At 36.6% G+C, this 12284-nt stretch overlaps 3 protein-coding genes and 2 non-coding genes across 5 annotated transcripts; 3 read left to right on the top strand and 2 right to left on the bottom strand.

The window, feature by feature from the left end:
• Nucleotides 1-1013: 1013 nt before the first annotated feature.
• LOC124408156 (THAP domain-containing protein 3-like) lies at nucleotides 1014-4362 on the top strand. Its single transcript, XM_046884892.1, has 5 exons — nucleotides 1014-1177; nucleotides 1293-1498; nucleotides 1590-1751; nucleotides 2049-2341; nucleotides 4032-4362. The coding sequence occupies exons 1-5, from the start codon at nucleotides 1116-1118 to the stop codon at nucleotides 4107-4109; spliced, it is 801 nt and encodes a 266-aa protein (XP_046740848.1). The 5' UTR covers nucleotides 1014-1115; the 3' UTR covers nucleotides 4110-4362.
• Nucleotides 4363-5671: 1309 nt separating this feature from the next.
• Trnaa-agc lies at nucleotides 5672-5744 on the bottom strand. The gene has a single exon. It is a non-coding gene; the product is annotated as a tRNA-Ala (tRNA).
• Nucleotides 5745-6226: 482 nt separating this feature from the next.
• Trnah-gug lies at nucleotides 6227-6298 on the top strand. Its single transcript has one exon. It is a non-coding gene; the product is annotated as a tRNA-His (tRNA).
• Nucleotides 6299-7283: 985 nt separating this feature from the next.
• On the top strand, nucleotides 7284-9662 carry LOC124408024. Its single transcript, XM_046884664.1, has 5 exons — nucleotides 7284-7403; nucleotides 7801-7926; nucleotides 8072-8209; nucleotides 8330-8727; nucleotides 8902-9662. The coding sequence occupies exons 1-5, from the start codon at nucleotides 7346-7348 to the stop codon at nucleotides 9493-9495; spliced, it is 1314 nt and encodes a 437-aa protein (XP_046740620.1). The 5' UTR covers nucleotides 7284-7345; the 3' UTR covers nucleotides 9496-9662.
• Nucleotides 9663-11170: 1508 nt separating this feature from the next.
• On the bottom strand, nucleotides 11171-12284 carry LOC124407994 (signal recognition particle 19 kDa protein). The gene is made up of 2 exons (XM_046884628.1): nucleotides 12148-12284; nucleotides 11171-11616 (listed from the first exon to the last, which is right to left on the bottom strand). Exons 1-2 carry the CDS (start codon nucleotides 12192-12194, stop codon nucleotides 11223-11225), a joined length of 441 nt encoding a protein of 146 aa, XP_046740584.1. The 5' UTR covers nucleotides 12195-12284; the 3' UTR covers nucleotides 11171-11222.

Here is a 12284-nt window from a genome sequence, read left to right on the forward strand (position 1 = left end):
AAACGCGACCGGTAAAGAACTTAGAACTTAGAACTGGATTATGCATGTCATGTCCACACATAGGCAGAAATAGAAAGTAATTATGTATTTCCCAGGCTAGACGCAACGGGCGTAAAAATTTGTGCGAAAAATTGATCAGCGCGTAGGCTATCGTCCCCACCTTGACATCAGGTAATACGTAGTTCCCGATGACCTCAAGGAGACAGTTTCAATCAGTCCCAATTAAGAAACCAAAGAGTAATAATGTGAAAGCAATTATGGATCCGATTCTATCACACGTGTGAAGATAGTTCTTCTCAAAATGTACCGTTTCGTAACAAAGAACAAAAAAAAAAAAAAAAAAAATAGGAGCGTATTCCGATGGGAAAAATTTTCAAGCTTCTTCTTTTCCGCGTTAGATCATTTATACAGAATACACGTCATCATTCTGCAAAAGTCAGCAACCAAGATATATCGTTTGATGAAAAATATGTGTGAAAACGTAGTTTCGGCATATTTCTTGCCGTAACCTAATTTGAACTCGTCTCCAGTCTTGTAAAATGGCTCGTATCAATTTAAGCAAAAACGAAGCTCGATATCGTAAGTCCCCCAATTTAAATGCTGTTCGAATTTTGAAATTTGTTCCAATATTGAAGTTCCCACAGTCAATGATCTTCCAAGTGATGATCTTGGGTATAATAGCAGTGACGCGACTTCGATGAAAATTTATTATCTTGAAAGTTCGCAGTCAGTCAACGCCAACCAAAATTTTCATCTGTTTCGCGCAGGCCTGCCATCCGCTTTCTAATTTGAAACTGTGAAATGCCGTAGAATGATTGCATCGACGATGATAATTGTGTTTTTTTTAATTAAAAAGGGGATGGTCAGCCTGCGAGAAACAGACTAAAATCTTGGGTTGTGCCGAATTGGCGGTGACTGACTGCGAACTTTCCAGATAATGTCTCTATACTTATACCGGATAGGGGTTCGGCCGTGGTTCCGAATTGAACCGTAAAGTAAGCCCAAAAGCGCGGGAATTCAACTGGCGTTATCAGCCGCGAGTCTTGTATTTCAAATTTCGGAGCATTTTTACAAACAATCTTAGCTCAACAACAATGGTGCTATCGTAACTGACAATGGGAGTTTGCGTAGTTTGCCTAAGTCGAACCGGTAAAAGTTCGGGAAAGAGTTTTCACAGGTAAGCTATGTTTGATTTTTCAAATTGACTGATTTGTTTATTTATCGTTATTTTATTTTGATTGAATAAAATCTAGTGGTGAGTAAAGTTACAGATTAATTATTTTCTTCTACAGATTTCCATTAAAAAAAAATCCAGATGTTGCTGAAAAATGGATACAATGGGTCTGCAATGTAAAAAAATGCTCTTGGACACCTTGCCAAACAAGCATTATATGTTCAGATCACTTTGAAGCAAGCGCCTTTGATAAGTCAGCATTTCAAGTAAGACTGAAGAACAATAGCGTACCAGCAATCTTTTTCCAGAATAAAACAACAGCTGGTGAGGGTTATCCTATCACCTACTAATAACATTATCAATCATTAGGCATCTTCTTCCTTATTTCTTTTCTATTTCTAAGATAAATATTCAGTTTCAGAAATTGGAGCGCATGAACGAAAGTCAATGTCGCATGAAGACTGTAATAAAACGAATCCAAAGAAGCACTGTGGAAATAAATCTGTTGTAATTTCAAATCCTTCTACTTCATCTGGCATCCCTGATACGGCAGAACAGGAGATATTTATCACGCCGGGTAATTATTTCTGAAACATATGTGATTAATGCCTATTAATATAATATTTATAGAAACGAATAACTATAGGATTAATTGAATAAGTAAATTATAGATAAATGACTGGATATAATAAAATATGTAAATTAGTAAATAAATATATGAATGCATAAATAAATATATAAATAAATCTAATGAATGAAAATTTTACAAAAAGCAGAAAAATTAACTGGCGTTACAGATTTCTAAAATTTTATAAATATTGTAAGAGGAACGTTTCATTTTTTCGATTCTTAAAAGTACTGAATTTTATTTCAGCTAAAGTCCCGCAAGCAGAAGAGATTACTGAATCTAAAGCGACACCAAAAACTTCAGGACGTATTCTTCAATTCGATGTCACACCCAGAACATCTGGTCCGGTAGTTGAATGCTGTACTCGTCGCCGGCGCATGTTACTTTTCCACGACCACAATTATGAAGATACTCCAAGAACCTGTCGAAATAGAAACATGAGAATACAGAAGAATTTGTATAAGGCCCGGGTGATAAATAAGTCACAGAGGCGGACAATCAAGAATTTAAAAAACCGGGTCAAATGCTTACAAGAACTGGTAGGTACTCTACGAAAGGAACATCGTGTTTGTACAGATGCACTGAATTATCTTGCTGGTTTTTCAGAAGCTCCACGGGAGCTATGCATTCGCATGATAAAAAATAATAGTACTAAAAAACTAACTCATGAAAAATACCCACCAGAATTAAGGTGCTTTGCACTAACTCTGCATTTTTACTCAGCCAATGCTTATGATTATGTTCGCCAAAATTTTGACCTGACCGTTCCTCATCCAACTGTTCCTTCGTGCTACGAAAAAGTTTAAATTTTATTAGATGAGTACCACATGCTAAAATTATCGCCGAACTGTCTTGGTGATTATCAAGTCTTAGTAGACGGTGAAGATAGACAAATTGAGTCGAGGCTTATCCTAGAATTAGCCAAACTCCAGGATCACAAAGGTCTTAGAGCTGGGAACAAATTGAGAACTTCACATGTGGACTACAAAAAAAATATTATGAAAGTACGTCTTGCAGCTCAAACACTACGCAGCAGTGCTGCAGACGCAATTGAGTTTTGTGACAAAGAGCTCCACCTACCATAGTTTGCAAATAGTGCAGGTACCGTGCGATTTTTGCGCTGCATTGATTGTATTTTTGACTTCCTCAATGTGAAAAATCCGTTCACGAGGGGTTTCAAGGCTCCATTACGAGTATCAAGTGAAGAAATTTGGCGACCCAGAATGGAGAAAGAGATAAAGTACATTGCACAACTGACAACTCTGGACTCCAAGCTGATCTACAAATCCAGACGAGCCACTGGATTCATACGTTTGTATTCTGGAGTGCGAGCAGTGTTTGGGATGTTTGATGATCTTGTGAAGTACGTAGATTCCCCATTCAACTATCTTCTCATCTATAAGATGAGCCAAGATCATCTGGAGCTCTTTTTTTGTGCTGTGAGACAGCGAAGCAGTTGGTGCCCAAATCCAACTGTATCACAGTTTATTTCGGCATTCAAACGACTGTTGATACGTCATGAAGTTTCGTCATCGAATAGAAACGTTGAAGAAATTGATAACACCAAGATTCTGTACGTGTCTTCCGAAAAGCAAAAAGCTGGAAGATTAGATCGATATGATACCAGCATTTATACAGAATCGGAAAACACCATATTATAACGCAGATATGATTTGAGGGTTGAAGAGGATAATGCTGTTGATGATCTCAGAGAATTTGTAGATTTTGCGTGGTCTTTGCTGAAAAATACCAGTGAGGCGTTGGTTACATAGCCGGTTTCATTGTGAAAAAGGAAATCTCAAATTACGTGCATATTCTTATAAAAGCTGTTATCGAAGCTTACACGGAATTACAGATGTATTCACAAACTAAAAACCATTCCTTGGCTAAAACGGGTACTAATATTAAACATTTCCCTAAATATTTGTATTTTATGTTTGTTTCGTTTCTTTTTTTCTATTGCACGTGCCTGCATCTTCTTTGAATATGGCATTTTTCGTTTTTTGTGATGGTGAAGGTTTTGTTACCTAATCCAATGGTTAGTATTAGTTTTGACGCTGTGTGCTTTACCTGACATTTTTTGTCATATATTTTTTCACAATGCTGCACCCCGTAAATACGTATAAAAATAAATAAATAGATATTTCACTATTTTACCAGTCAGAATTACCATGTGTCATTACAAAAAATTATCACCTTCTACCTCTTAATCGTTTCTATTTTTTTCAGTTATATTCACTCACTCAGCCAGAACATGGACATCGAATCGTAAAAACTGATTCCAGTAAAATGTTTCATCAAAAGTAAATTGCATGGATGCTATTTGGTAGGAATATATGATTTCGCTTAAATATACTTGGTGCAAGACTCTACAGTCTCTTGATTACACGTCAAGAGGAAAATAAGTTTCATCGTTCATGACACTTGTAACTCCAGTGCCATCCAACTGTCGGCACGATAACTTCCACCTTGGCTTGGAGAGTTGGTCCGCGGCCAGGGCCTTAGTTTCCCTGGGCCAGTTTTTACGCCAGCTGAGGATGCGCTCGGTTGGCGCTCAACCTGTACCCCTTGTCCCAAGGGGGAGCCGAGTCCGAGGAACAGGATTAACGGCAGAGTGAAGATGAATAAATATATTTTCAAGAAAGAAATATGCCAAGCTGGGAAAAGTTAATTAAATACTTAAAATAGGCTATTCAACAATAGCAAAGCAAAGATATGGGTATTTGGTAATACAAATTCGAACGATGACTTTATTTATTTATTTTACTTACGGTGAATTTATAGATAAAAAAAAAACAAAGGTTAAGTATCACTTGGGATCTTTCGTGCCCGCTGAAAATTCCAATTGCTCTGAACTCAGCGAAGATTGGACGTGCACTGCTTGCTCTCTCTTACGCACGCTGTCAGGTCCCCATCGATTTTTTTTTTTTAGCCGTGCACCTTCTATCGAGCACCCGAATTGATGATAATAATTGGAAGAAAAATTTTAATTTATGAATTTGAATAAATTAGATTGAATTTAAAAGATCAATTCCAAATGTAATTCGATAGCAGAAAAAAAAAAAAAACATTCACTTACATCATAACTTGGTTAGTTTTTTATTTCATATATGTATATTCAACAACCTTCACTTACCTGACTGTTCAAACTTTTTATTACATGCATTGCACAGCACAATAGCCGCTTGCAAATTCGTATCACATTATAGTTTTTTAAACAAGGCGCCATTTTCGGCCCACTAAATGGCCGCCGCAGGCTTTCTAATCGGCACTCTGCAAAGCCCGCAAAGCCTATGCCAGCACGATGGCTATATGGCTATCCGCCATATCCATTTATTATAATTATAAAAACAAATTTTTACACGACTGGGCGATGGAAGATCTTTATTTCATATATGGGTCGTTCATCGAGCTGGTATGTAACACGCAACATATGAGCATCACCGCTAGTCGTTGGGGTAGGCTCTCTGGGAAGCGCGACGTATCAGGAAAGTAGGAGGCCATACATAGAATAATTCGACCAAAATACTGGTCGCGTCGCGGTTTATGCGGTACAGCAGTTGAGGAAGCATCATCGTAGAGGAAACCGCGCCGCGGTAGCAACGGCGGTTGCTGGAGCCCTGTTTCTAATAGGAAAGCAGAAAACGCTGCAGTTTACACTCTTTGCTGCATGTACAGAATTTAGCACCATGCACGTTGATACGTTGTTTGTATATTCCGCCCTCGGTGCCGATGCGTATAACGAGAATAATTTACGATGTATAGCCATTCTAGACAGAACTTTAGCCTCTAGAGCAGTAATGGACCTCAGAGTAACTCAACTTTAAGCCTAAAAAAAATGTGAATAGCAAATTCCAGAGTAAAAAGATTGGAGGCGCCGGGTATCGATCCCGGTACCTCTCGCATGCTAAGCGAGCGCTCTACCATCTGAGCTACGCCCCCTGCTATTGCTAAAGATTAAATTGTACATCTGATCAAATAAAAATTTCTTACCTTGGTTAAGCAATCTAGTAAATCTTATCAGGATAATATGAAAGCGAAAAAGACTTTGGGATGTCCCTATAATTATTATTTGCACAAAATGAACGTATCAGCTAATGATATTCTGTATTACTTACTACAGAAGTGTGAGAATTATACTTGTCGATGAGTACTTGTAACAATAATATATGATTAATTTACGCGGAAACAGGTGGATGCTTTGTTTCTCCGATGCACGAGTATTAATTTACAGTTGACTCAGTGAGAGTGCAAAACCGCTGTTCGATGCATTGTACAATAGACAATTATTTTAACAACGATCTAAGATGAGATAGAAAGCACACTTTTTAAATAAAACAATTACTTTAACTCGTGGTTGAAAAGTTTAAGTAAGACTTAATATTAATACTTATTATTTTCTTCCAACATCAAGTCCTTCAGTAGCCGTGATCGTCTAGTGGTTAGGACCCTACGTTGTGGCCGTAGTAACCCAGGTTCGAATCCTGGTCACGGCAATGTTGAGCACATTGTCACGGTGAAGGTGTTTCTTTTTTGTATTTTTTTCCATTAATCAATATTTATTTCGACCTATCCAACATTCAAATATCATACATTGTCGCTGTAATAACATAGGTTTGATAGATATCAGTTAGTCTTTGAATTGGTATTGAAGTATTAGACGCAGTAACGTAATGCAATGGCACATTTAATACATATCTTGTTTTCAAGGTTGAGGTTGATTGGTCAACGGGAATCATTCGTCAGCGCATAATTTATTTTATTGCACAATGATTCATCGTTATGCTTCATTATTATATAATATTTCATTATACAATATGCATTATACTTGCACTGAACTGCGCTTAGGCATTTACAAAATTTCGATCTCGTCTAGACGTGCGTTTTACTGATATGCACATGATTTTATCAGCTGCGTAGTTTTTATAAACTTGGCCTATGTTTTTCTTCTATGGTTAGAATAATCAGTATTCTGGTCTCGACTGGAATTGAATATTATTACACTTATAAATCGTACCAGTAAACGCTAGAAAGATGAAAGAAGATCACCGATGAAACAAATAAATTTAAACATGTTACACATAGTCGGTCACATCCGAATAATTATGACTCCGATTCTAATCACGCTTTGGACACTTGGTCCATACTTGGTTACAATATATAGATAATTTTCTCGTTATACTTACGCCGCACGGATGGTTGACAAAATATCCTGACACAATTTTCCTTTTGCTTGTCTATAGACGATGTATCACTGAAATGGATTATAGCAGTTATTTTTATAAAGAATATGACTCACCATACATGTTTGCATAAGATTTCGTATTTTGTTTACATATATTTAAAAATAATAATGATGTTACAACATACAGAGCACCGAATACAAACTTTAGCAATTTATTAAATAAATCGTAAGTATAAGTCAGCAAATTCCAAAGCGAAAATACTATAAGTGAGACTGAGGTTCTGACCATTCGATTTAAAGGAGTCAGATACTGGCGCGAAAAATCACCGAATTACTTCATAAGACGACAAGCATAAGAATGATTCTAACGCGAAGTTGTTTTATATTGTTAGGACTAACTGCGTTCCAAGGCATCGGTATGTATTAATGTAATTAATAACACAATCTGATTTACTTATAAGTAGGAATACCACTGGAGAAAATCAGTGAAATATCAGTGAAAGGTCACTCAATCGTCAGTGTATAATATGCACTGTTTTTGCCAGTGGTATACTTACAATTGGGACTTGGGACTCAGTGAAATTTCACTGATTCAAATTCAGAGACTAAGAAACCGATTGCCAAGGCCTAACTCTACGCGCTATTCAATTCAAAACAAATAGTAAAATTTTCGTCTATTAAATTGTTTAACAATGTATTAAAATGGAAAGAAATAAAAAAAGCACAAGTTTCGACAGAAAAATAAACATTTTCAATTTACCGTGCCTAGAAGATCTTGATGAGACTTATTTTTCACACGTTGTTGAATTTTAGGCATATCAAATGTCCTTGCATCCGATGAGGCGCAAACCTGCATCAATTTGTGCGAAAGCTGCGATGGAATAGCAACATTTCAACACAACATTTGTCAGTGCCATGTTGCCGATGACAACGATCAAGGTATGTTTTGCGAATTATTGGCGAGGCGAGGTATTGTCTATAAACTGTGGTGGTGTTTGCTTTGTGGATGAAAATCATTCTTGTCCATTATGACATACTAATTGCCTACTAATACAATGATTACGCTAAACGAATTATTTATTAGGTGCCGAATGCATTGGCCGAATGAGAAGACAAGCTCAGGATCTTGGAGTAGACATAGTATCCTGCGATCTCGCCAATGCTGAAGCAGATCGTCCTGCTCGATGTGCTGCATCTCCGTTACGACGGTTGAGGACTCGAGGTATAAATAGTTTAATTTCGATAACTTCGATTGTTATGCTTGTCACTATTATTTTATATTCAAATTCAAAACTCCCCCAAAAAGAGAAACTTATAATTATTTTTACCCAATGATTAACAGGTAATGCCGATTTAATCGCAAGATATTTCATGGGCAACGGATTAAGTTCGCTACTAGGATCGCAAAAACCGGAGGCGGAATCAACGGCAGATTCCGATTCCTCATCTACGGTGGAAAATGTTGGTGCAAATGCGGCTACAAGCGGTGATACGAACATGGATTCCGCTGTAGTTGGGGCGCCAAATCAATTTCTGCAAACAGATCCTTACATGATGGGAGTAATGACCAACTGGCTTCAGCCGCAGAATATGATGTCCATTGACGAAAGTTGTCAGGGAGCAGGGGGCGGCCCTGAAATACAAAGCTATGTGGGACAAACGAATCCTGAGATTACTTCAATGACTGACAATGAATCTATGAACCAGAATATTGGCACGAATTCGGCACAAACAAATTTTGTAAGGATATAAGTATTATCGATAAATTGATATACCAATTCCTTGATACAGTTATAATAATCATGTTGCAACACGTATATTTGTTTGTTGAAAAGCTGATCATCGGTACCTATCGCATATTCATATGCAATTACATGTATACTGCGATAGAAATGAATTTTATTACCATTTCAGGTTGGTGAACCAAATCATGACGAGACTGGACAGTTCTCGTCAGGAAGAATGTATGATTCATACAATATGCTTCCATTAATGTTGGGCACGAATCCATACGCCTACTTTATTCGTACACCTTATCCGGCGCAGTTCCCAGGCGGATCACAAATGTCAGGTACGCGGTCGTATTACTACCAGTCTATGGATGGAGGACGAAACTCTCAATCCCGAGAAAACAACATTGTGGGTCTATCTCCTTATTCGAATTGTCACACGTCGTCACTTGGAGCAAGTAATCCAAATCTTGGGGATTCAGCCGCTGCGCAGGGGAATAGCCCAGATAAAGGTGCAATGCCGAACGAACAAGTGGGAGAAGCAAATCCAGAAGGCTTAAATCACGAGGATAGGGAATATCTTGGTAGCAATGGACAAATCGATAAAGATGTTAGAGGAGATCCAGCGGGTCCAGAAGAAATCAAAGATCAAACTGTTGGTTCCTCAAAGTATAAACTAAGGCGAAGACTGAACAAATTTAGATCAAAAGACAGCCGCTCTATGTCGGATGCTGACTCGTGCTATGGAAATTCTGACGCTACGCATGGCGTTGCGTAAGAAAAATGGATTGAAAGAAATTGTACTTTCCAGAGTAGACTTTTTGAATACTGTTTCTATGATGTTATATAGGCTATGGACGTAGCATATTATTTTTGTTATGCATACTTAATTGTAAATAATCCACGCATTGCGTTGATTCCTATGTATAATTTCATTTAAGTTGAAGATATTTTACACGCCTGTACAATAATGACGCATCTTAAGCAGAATAATATATCATTATATTTACTATGAATTTTTTGTATCTTGAATAGTTATCGCAATAAATGAAAAACTGTATTAACTGCAATAGAAAGAATATACTTATAGTAATTGGATATCGTCAAAGTACGTTACGATGTTACTCAACTTTGTCATATTATATTACTTTTTTGGCATGCTGGTAAGGATATTAATAATTATACATTATTATATTTTTATCGCATCTTAATTCATTCGTATATGAAGGGAGTTGAATTATCCATTCTATAAGAACGTATGCAAGCATTAGATTTCGTGACCCAAGTAAGCGGTTTCCACACATGAGATGATGTTGAAGGATTATAAATATTATGTAGAGATAACTAAATATGGATATCATCATGTAATTAACACACGATTCCTGTATATTTTTTTCTGGAAATGTAAAAAAAAAAAAAATTAATTCATTGGAAGTATATTGTACGATAGGGTCAGACTGAAGAAATCTCCAAGTTTTTCAGCCAAATCATTGGTTCAGAAAGAAGGTAAAATTAGAGTAAGATGATTAATTTTAAATACCCTCTACAGGTAAATAATTTAAAATAAAAATAGTACTGAAATAGATTTTGAGGAAGCAAAAGTATGGACCACATGAGTTTATATATAGGTATAATCAGTGGTATGGATGAAGACGTTTTGGAAGAATTGATGTGATGTGCGATGTCGGTATAGATAGACTTCCGGTAGCTATTTTTGCCTCTTCAGATCTTTTGACATTGGTTAGTTGTAGCAAAAACTGTAAAGAACCATTACGATGGTAATTTCAGTAAAAGTTGGTAAAAAAATATTTGTTTTGCGTAATTTTAATAGAATCAACCCAGTTTAAACTTATAATCTATTTTAAAATTTGTGAATATTTTTGTCAGAAGGTGCAACATTTTTTCGAATAAGTCTTATTCCTGACGGTTCAAAGGCGAAATTCAATACCCAGCTGGGCACAGACAAATCACTTCTTCCTACTAGCAGCTTGTAATTTTTCTGTAAATATGTAGGATGACTTATTTTTCTTCAACAGTTAATCACAATTATTTTTCAAAAATGTTCCGCAAACTTTGTTGCAGGGAGACAATATGTGTCTAACTATCCAAAATTACTTCACGGATCCCATAAGAGTCCTGCGCTACCTCATCTGTATAGAAATTTCATCCTTTTTAAAAAAATCGAGAAGTTTAGCGTATTTTGCTGCTGGTTTCAGCCTCATTTTTATTCTGTCTTGCTCGATGATTTAACGAAGCAGATTATTTGTATGTATATATTATCAATCCAAAATTCAGTACACATATATATATATAATCTTGCATGGCCGACTTAATTTTACTGATTATAATATAACAAAAAGTCAATAGGCCTGCATTTAAACGGTATTAATTCACTCATCTTTCATTTTCTGTTGTCTCTGTGATATTGAGAGCTTTCGGGTCCTCAAATATAAAAAGAATGGCATAAAACTTTATTCCAAGGCAGTTATGTATCAACATGTAACTTCATCTACGCCCCTTTCCTTTTCCTTTTTTAGTTGAAGATGAGGACTGCTGGGAAGACTGATCACCCGATGCTTGTCTAGTCTGACGAACCTTCAACTTAGGAATAGTTGTGCCCAAATGTAAAAGAACAGAATCTCTCGTGGGAAAATTTGGTTGAACCGGTGTACCGTCATCGTTCTTAAGGTGAACTCGTATGCGACCTCGAAACAATAATTCCTTGCTTCGCTCTCTTGGATGTAGTTTATTCTCTACTCCTACTCTAAGTCCTGCCGCTGACAGAACATCACGAATCTCCTGATGAGTCGGATTTTCAACACATTTGTCCTTTGCTAGTTTGCGACCTTGAGCCAATGTTTTCTTACTGTTTATGTAAACTGGGTAAATACACACCCACCTAGAACAAAAATTAGATTTGATTGTAGATATTCGTCGACACGCTGACTATTCTTTATTAACGATACATCGTTCATTTGGAAAAAATAAGTTTCTTCATAGAGCCAAAATTCAGAAGATGAATTCACAGGGGTTTTCTATCGGTGCGAAAACTGAAGTATATAGTACTGTTTTGAACAGGGATATTAGAGGGAAGGAAAAAAACGGTGTTATGTGAAATACACAAAGTTCACAAGTTCTTTTTTTCTCTCTGTTAAAGATGAATTTTCAAACAATAGTTGTAGAATTTTCTCAAAATTGTTTTGATTGGAGACAATTTATTAAACCCTCTGAAAAACTTAGCTTTGAAACATATTTATCGTATTTTACCAAAACAACAAATGAGAGGTTATGAGACAGATGGTAAGTTAAAAGTCGAGATCAGTAAAATATCTTCAGTGCGACACGAGAAGACGAGAATAAACACGGTAAAAACAGTTATGGAAAAAACTGACAATGAACATCAGGGTATCAGAAAACTTGGACAACCTACCTCTCCAAATCACTGTGCTTCTTTTGAGGATTCCAAGTTAGCGCCATGTTTAACACACTGAACTCTTTCCTCTATACTCTGGAACAATCACTCCATAGTTTGGTATACGAGTGGCTTTCCGGGGAAACAGAAGGCTC

The sequence above is a fragment of the Diprion similis genome, chromosome 7, assembly GCF_021155765.1.
Source record: "Diprion similis isolate iyDipSimi1 chromosome 7, iyDipSimi1.1, whole genome shotgun sequence".
NCBI lineage: Eukaryota > Metazoa > Arthropoda > Insecta > Hymenoptera > Diprionidae > Diprion > Diprion similis.

Bases quoted from the DNA above. Each gene is read 5' to 3' on its own strand.
- LOC124408156 (XM_046884892.1), top strand. From the start codon at position 1,116: ATGGGAGTTTGCGTAGTTTGCCTAAGTCGAACCGGTAAAAGTTCGGGA. The intron at 1,178-1,292 runs GTAAGCTATGTT...TTTCTTCTACAG, and splicing joins TCGGGAAAGAGTTTTCACAG to ATTTCCATTAAAAAAAAATC. The intron at 1,752-2,048 runs GTAATTATTTCT...ATTTTATTTCAG, and splicing joins GGAGATATTTATCACGCCGG to CTAAAGTCCCGCAAGCAGAA.
- LOC124408024 (XM_046884664.1), top strand. From the start codon at position 7,346: ATGATTCTAACGCGAAGTTGTTTTATATTGTTAGGACTAACTGCGTTC. The intron at 7,404-7,800 runs GTATGTATTAAT...GTTGAATTTTAG, and splicing joins AACTGCGTTCCAAGGCATCG to GCATATCAAATGTCCTTGCA. The intron at 8,728-8,901 runs GTAAGGATATAA...TTACCATTTCAG, and splicing joins ATTCGGCACAAACAAATTTT to GTTGGTGAACCAAATCATGA.
- LOC124407994 (XM_046884628.1), bottom strand. From the start codon at position 12,194: ATGGCGCTAACTTGGAATCCTCAAAAGAAGCACAGTGATTTGGAGAG. The intron at 11,617-12,147 runs GTAGGTTGTCCA...TTTTTGTTCTAG, and splicing joins AAGCACAGTGATTTGGAGAG to GTGGGTGTGTATTTACCCAG.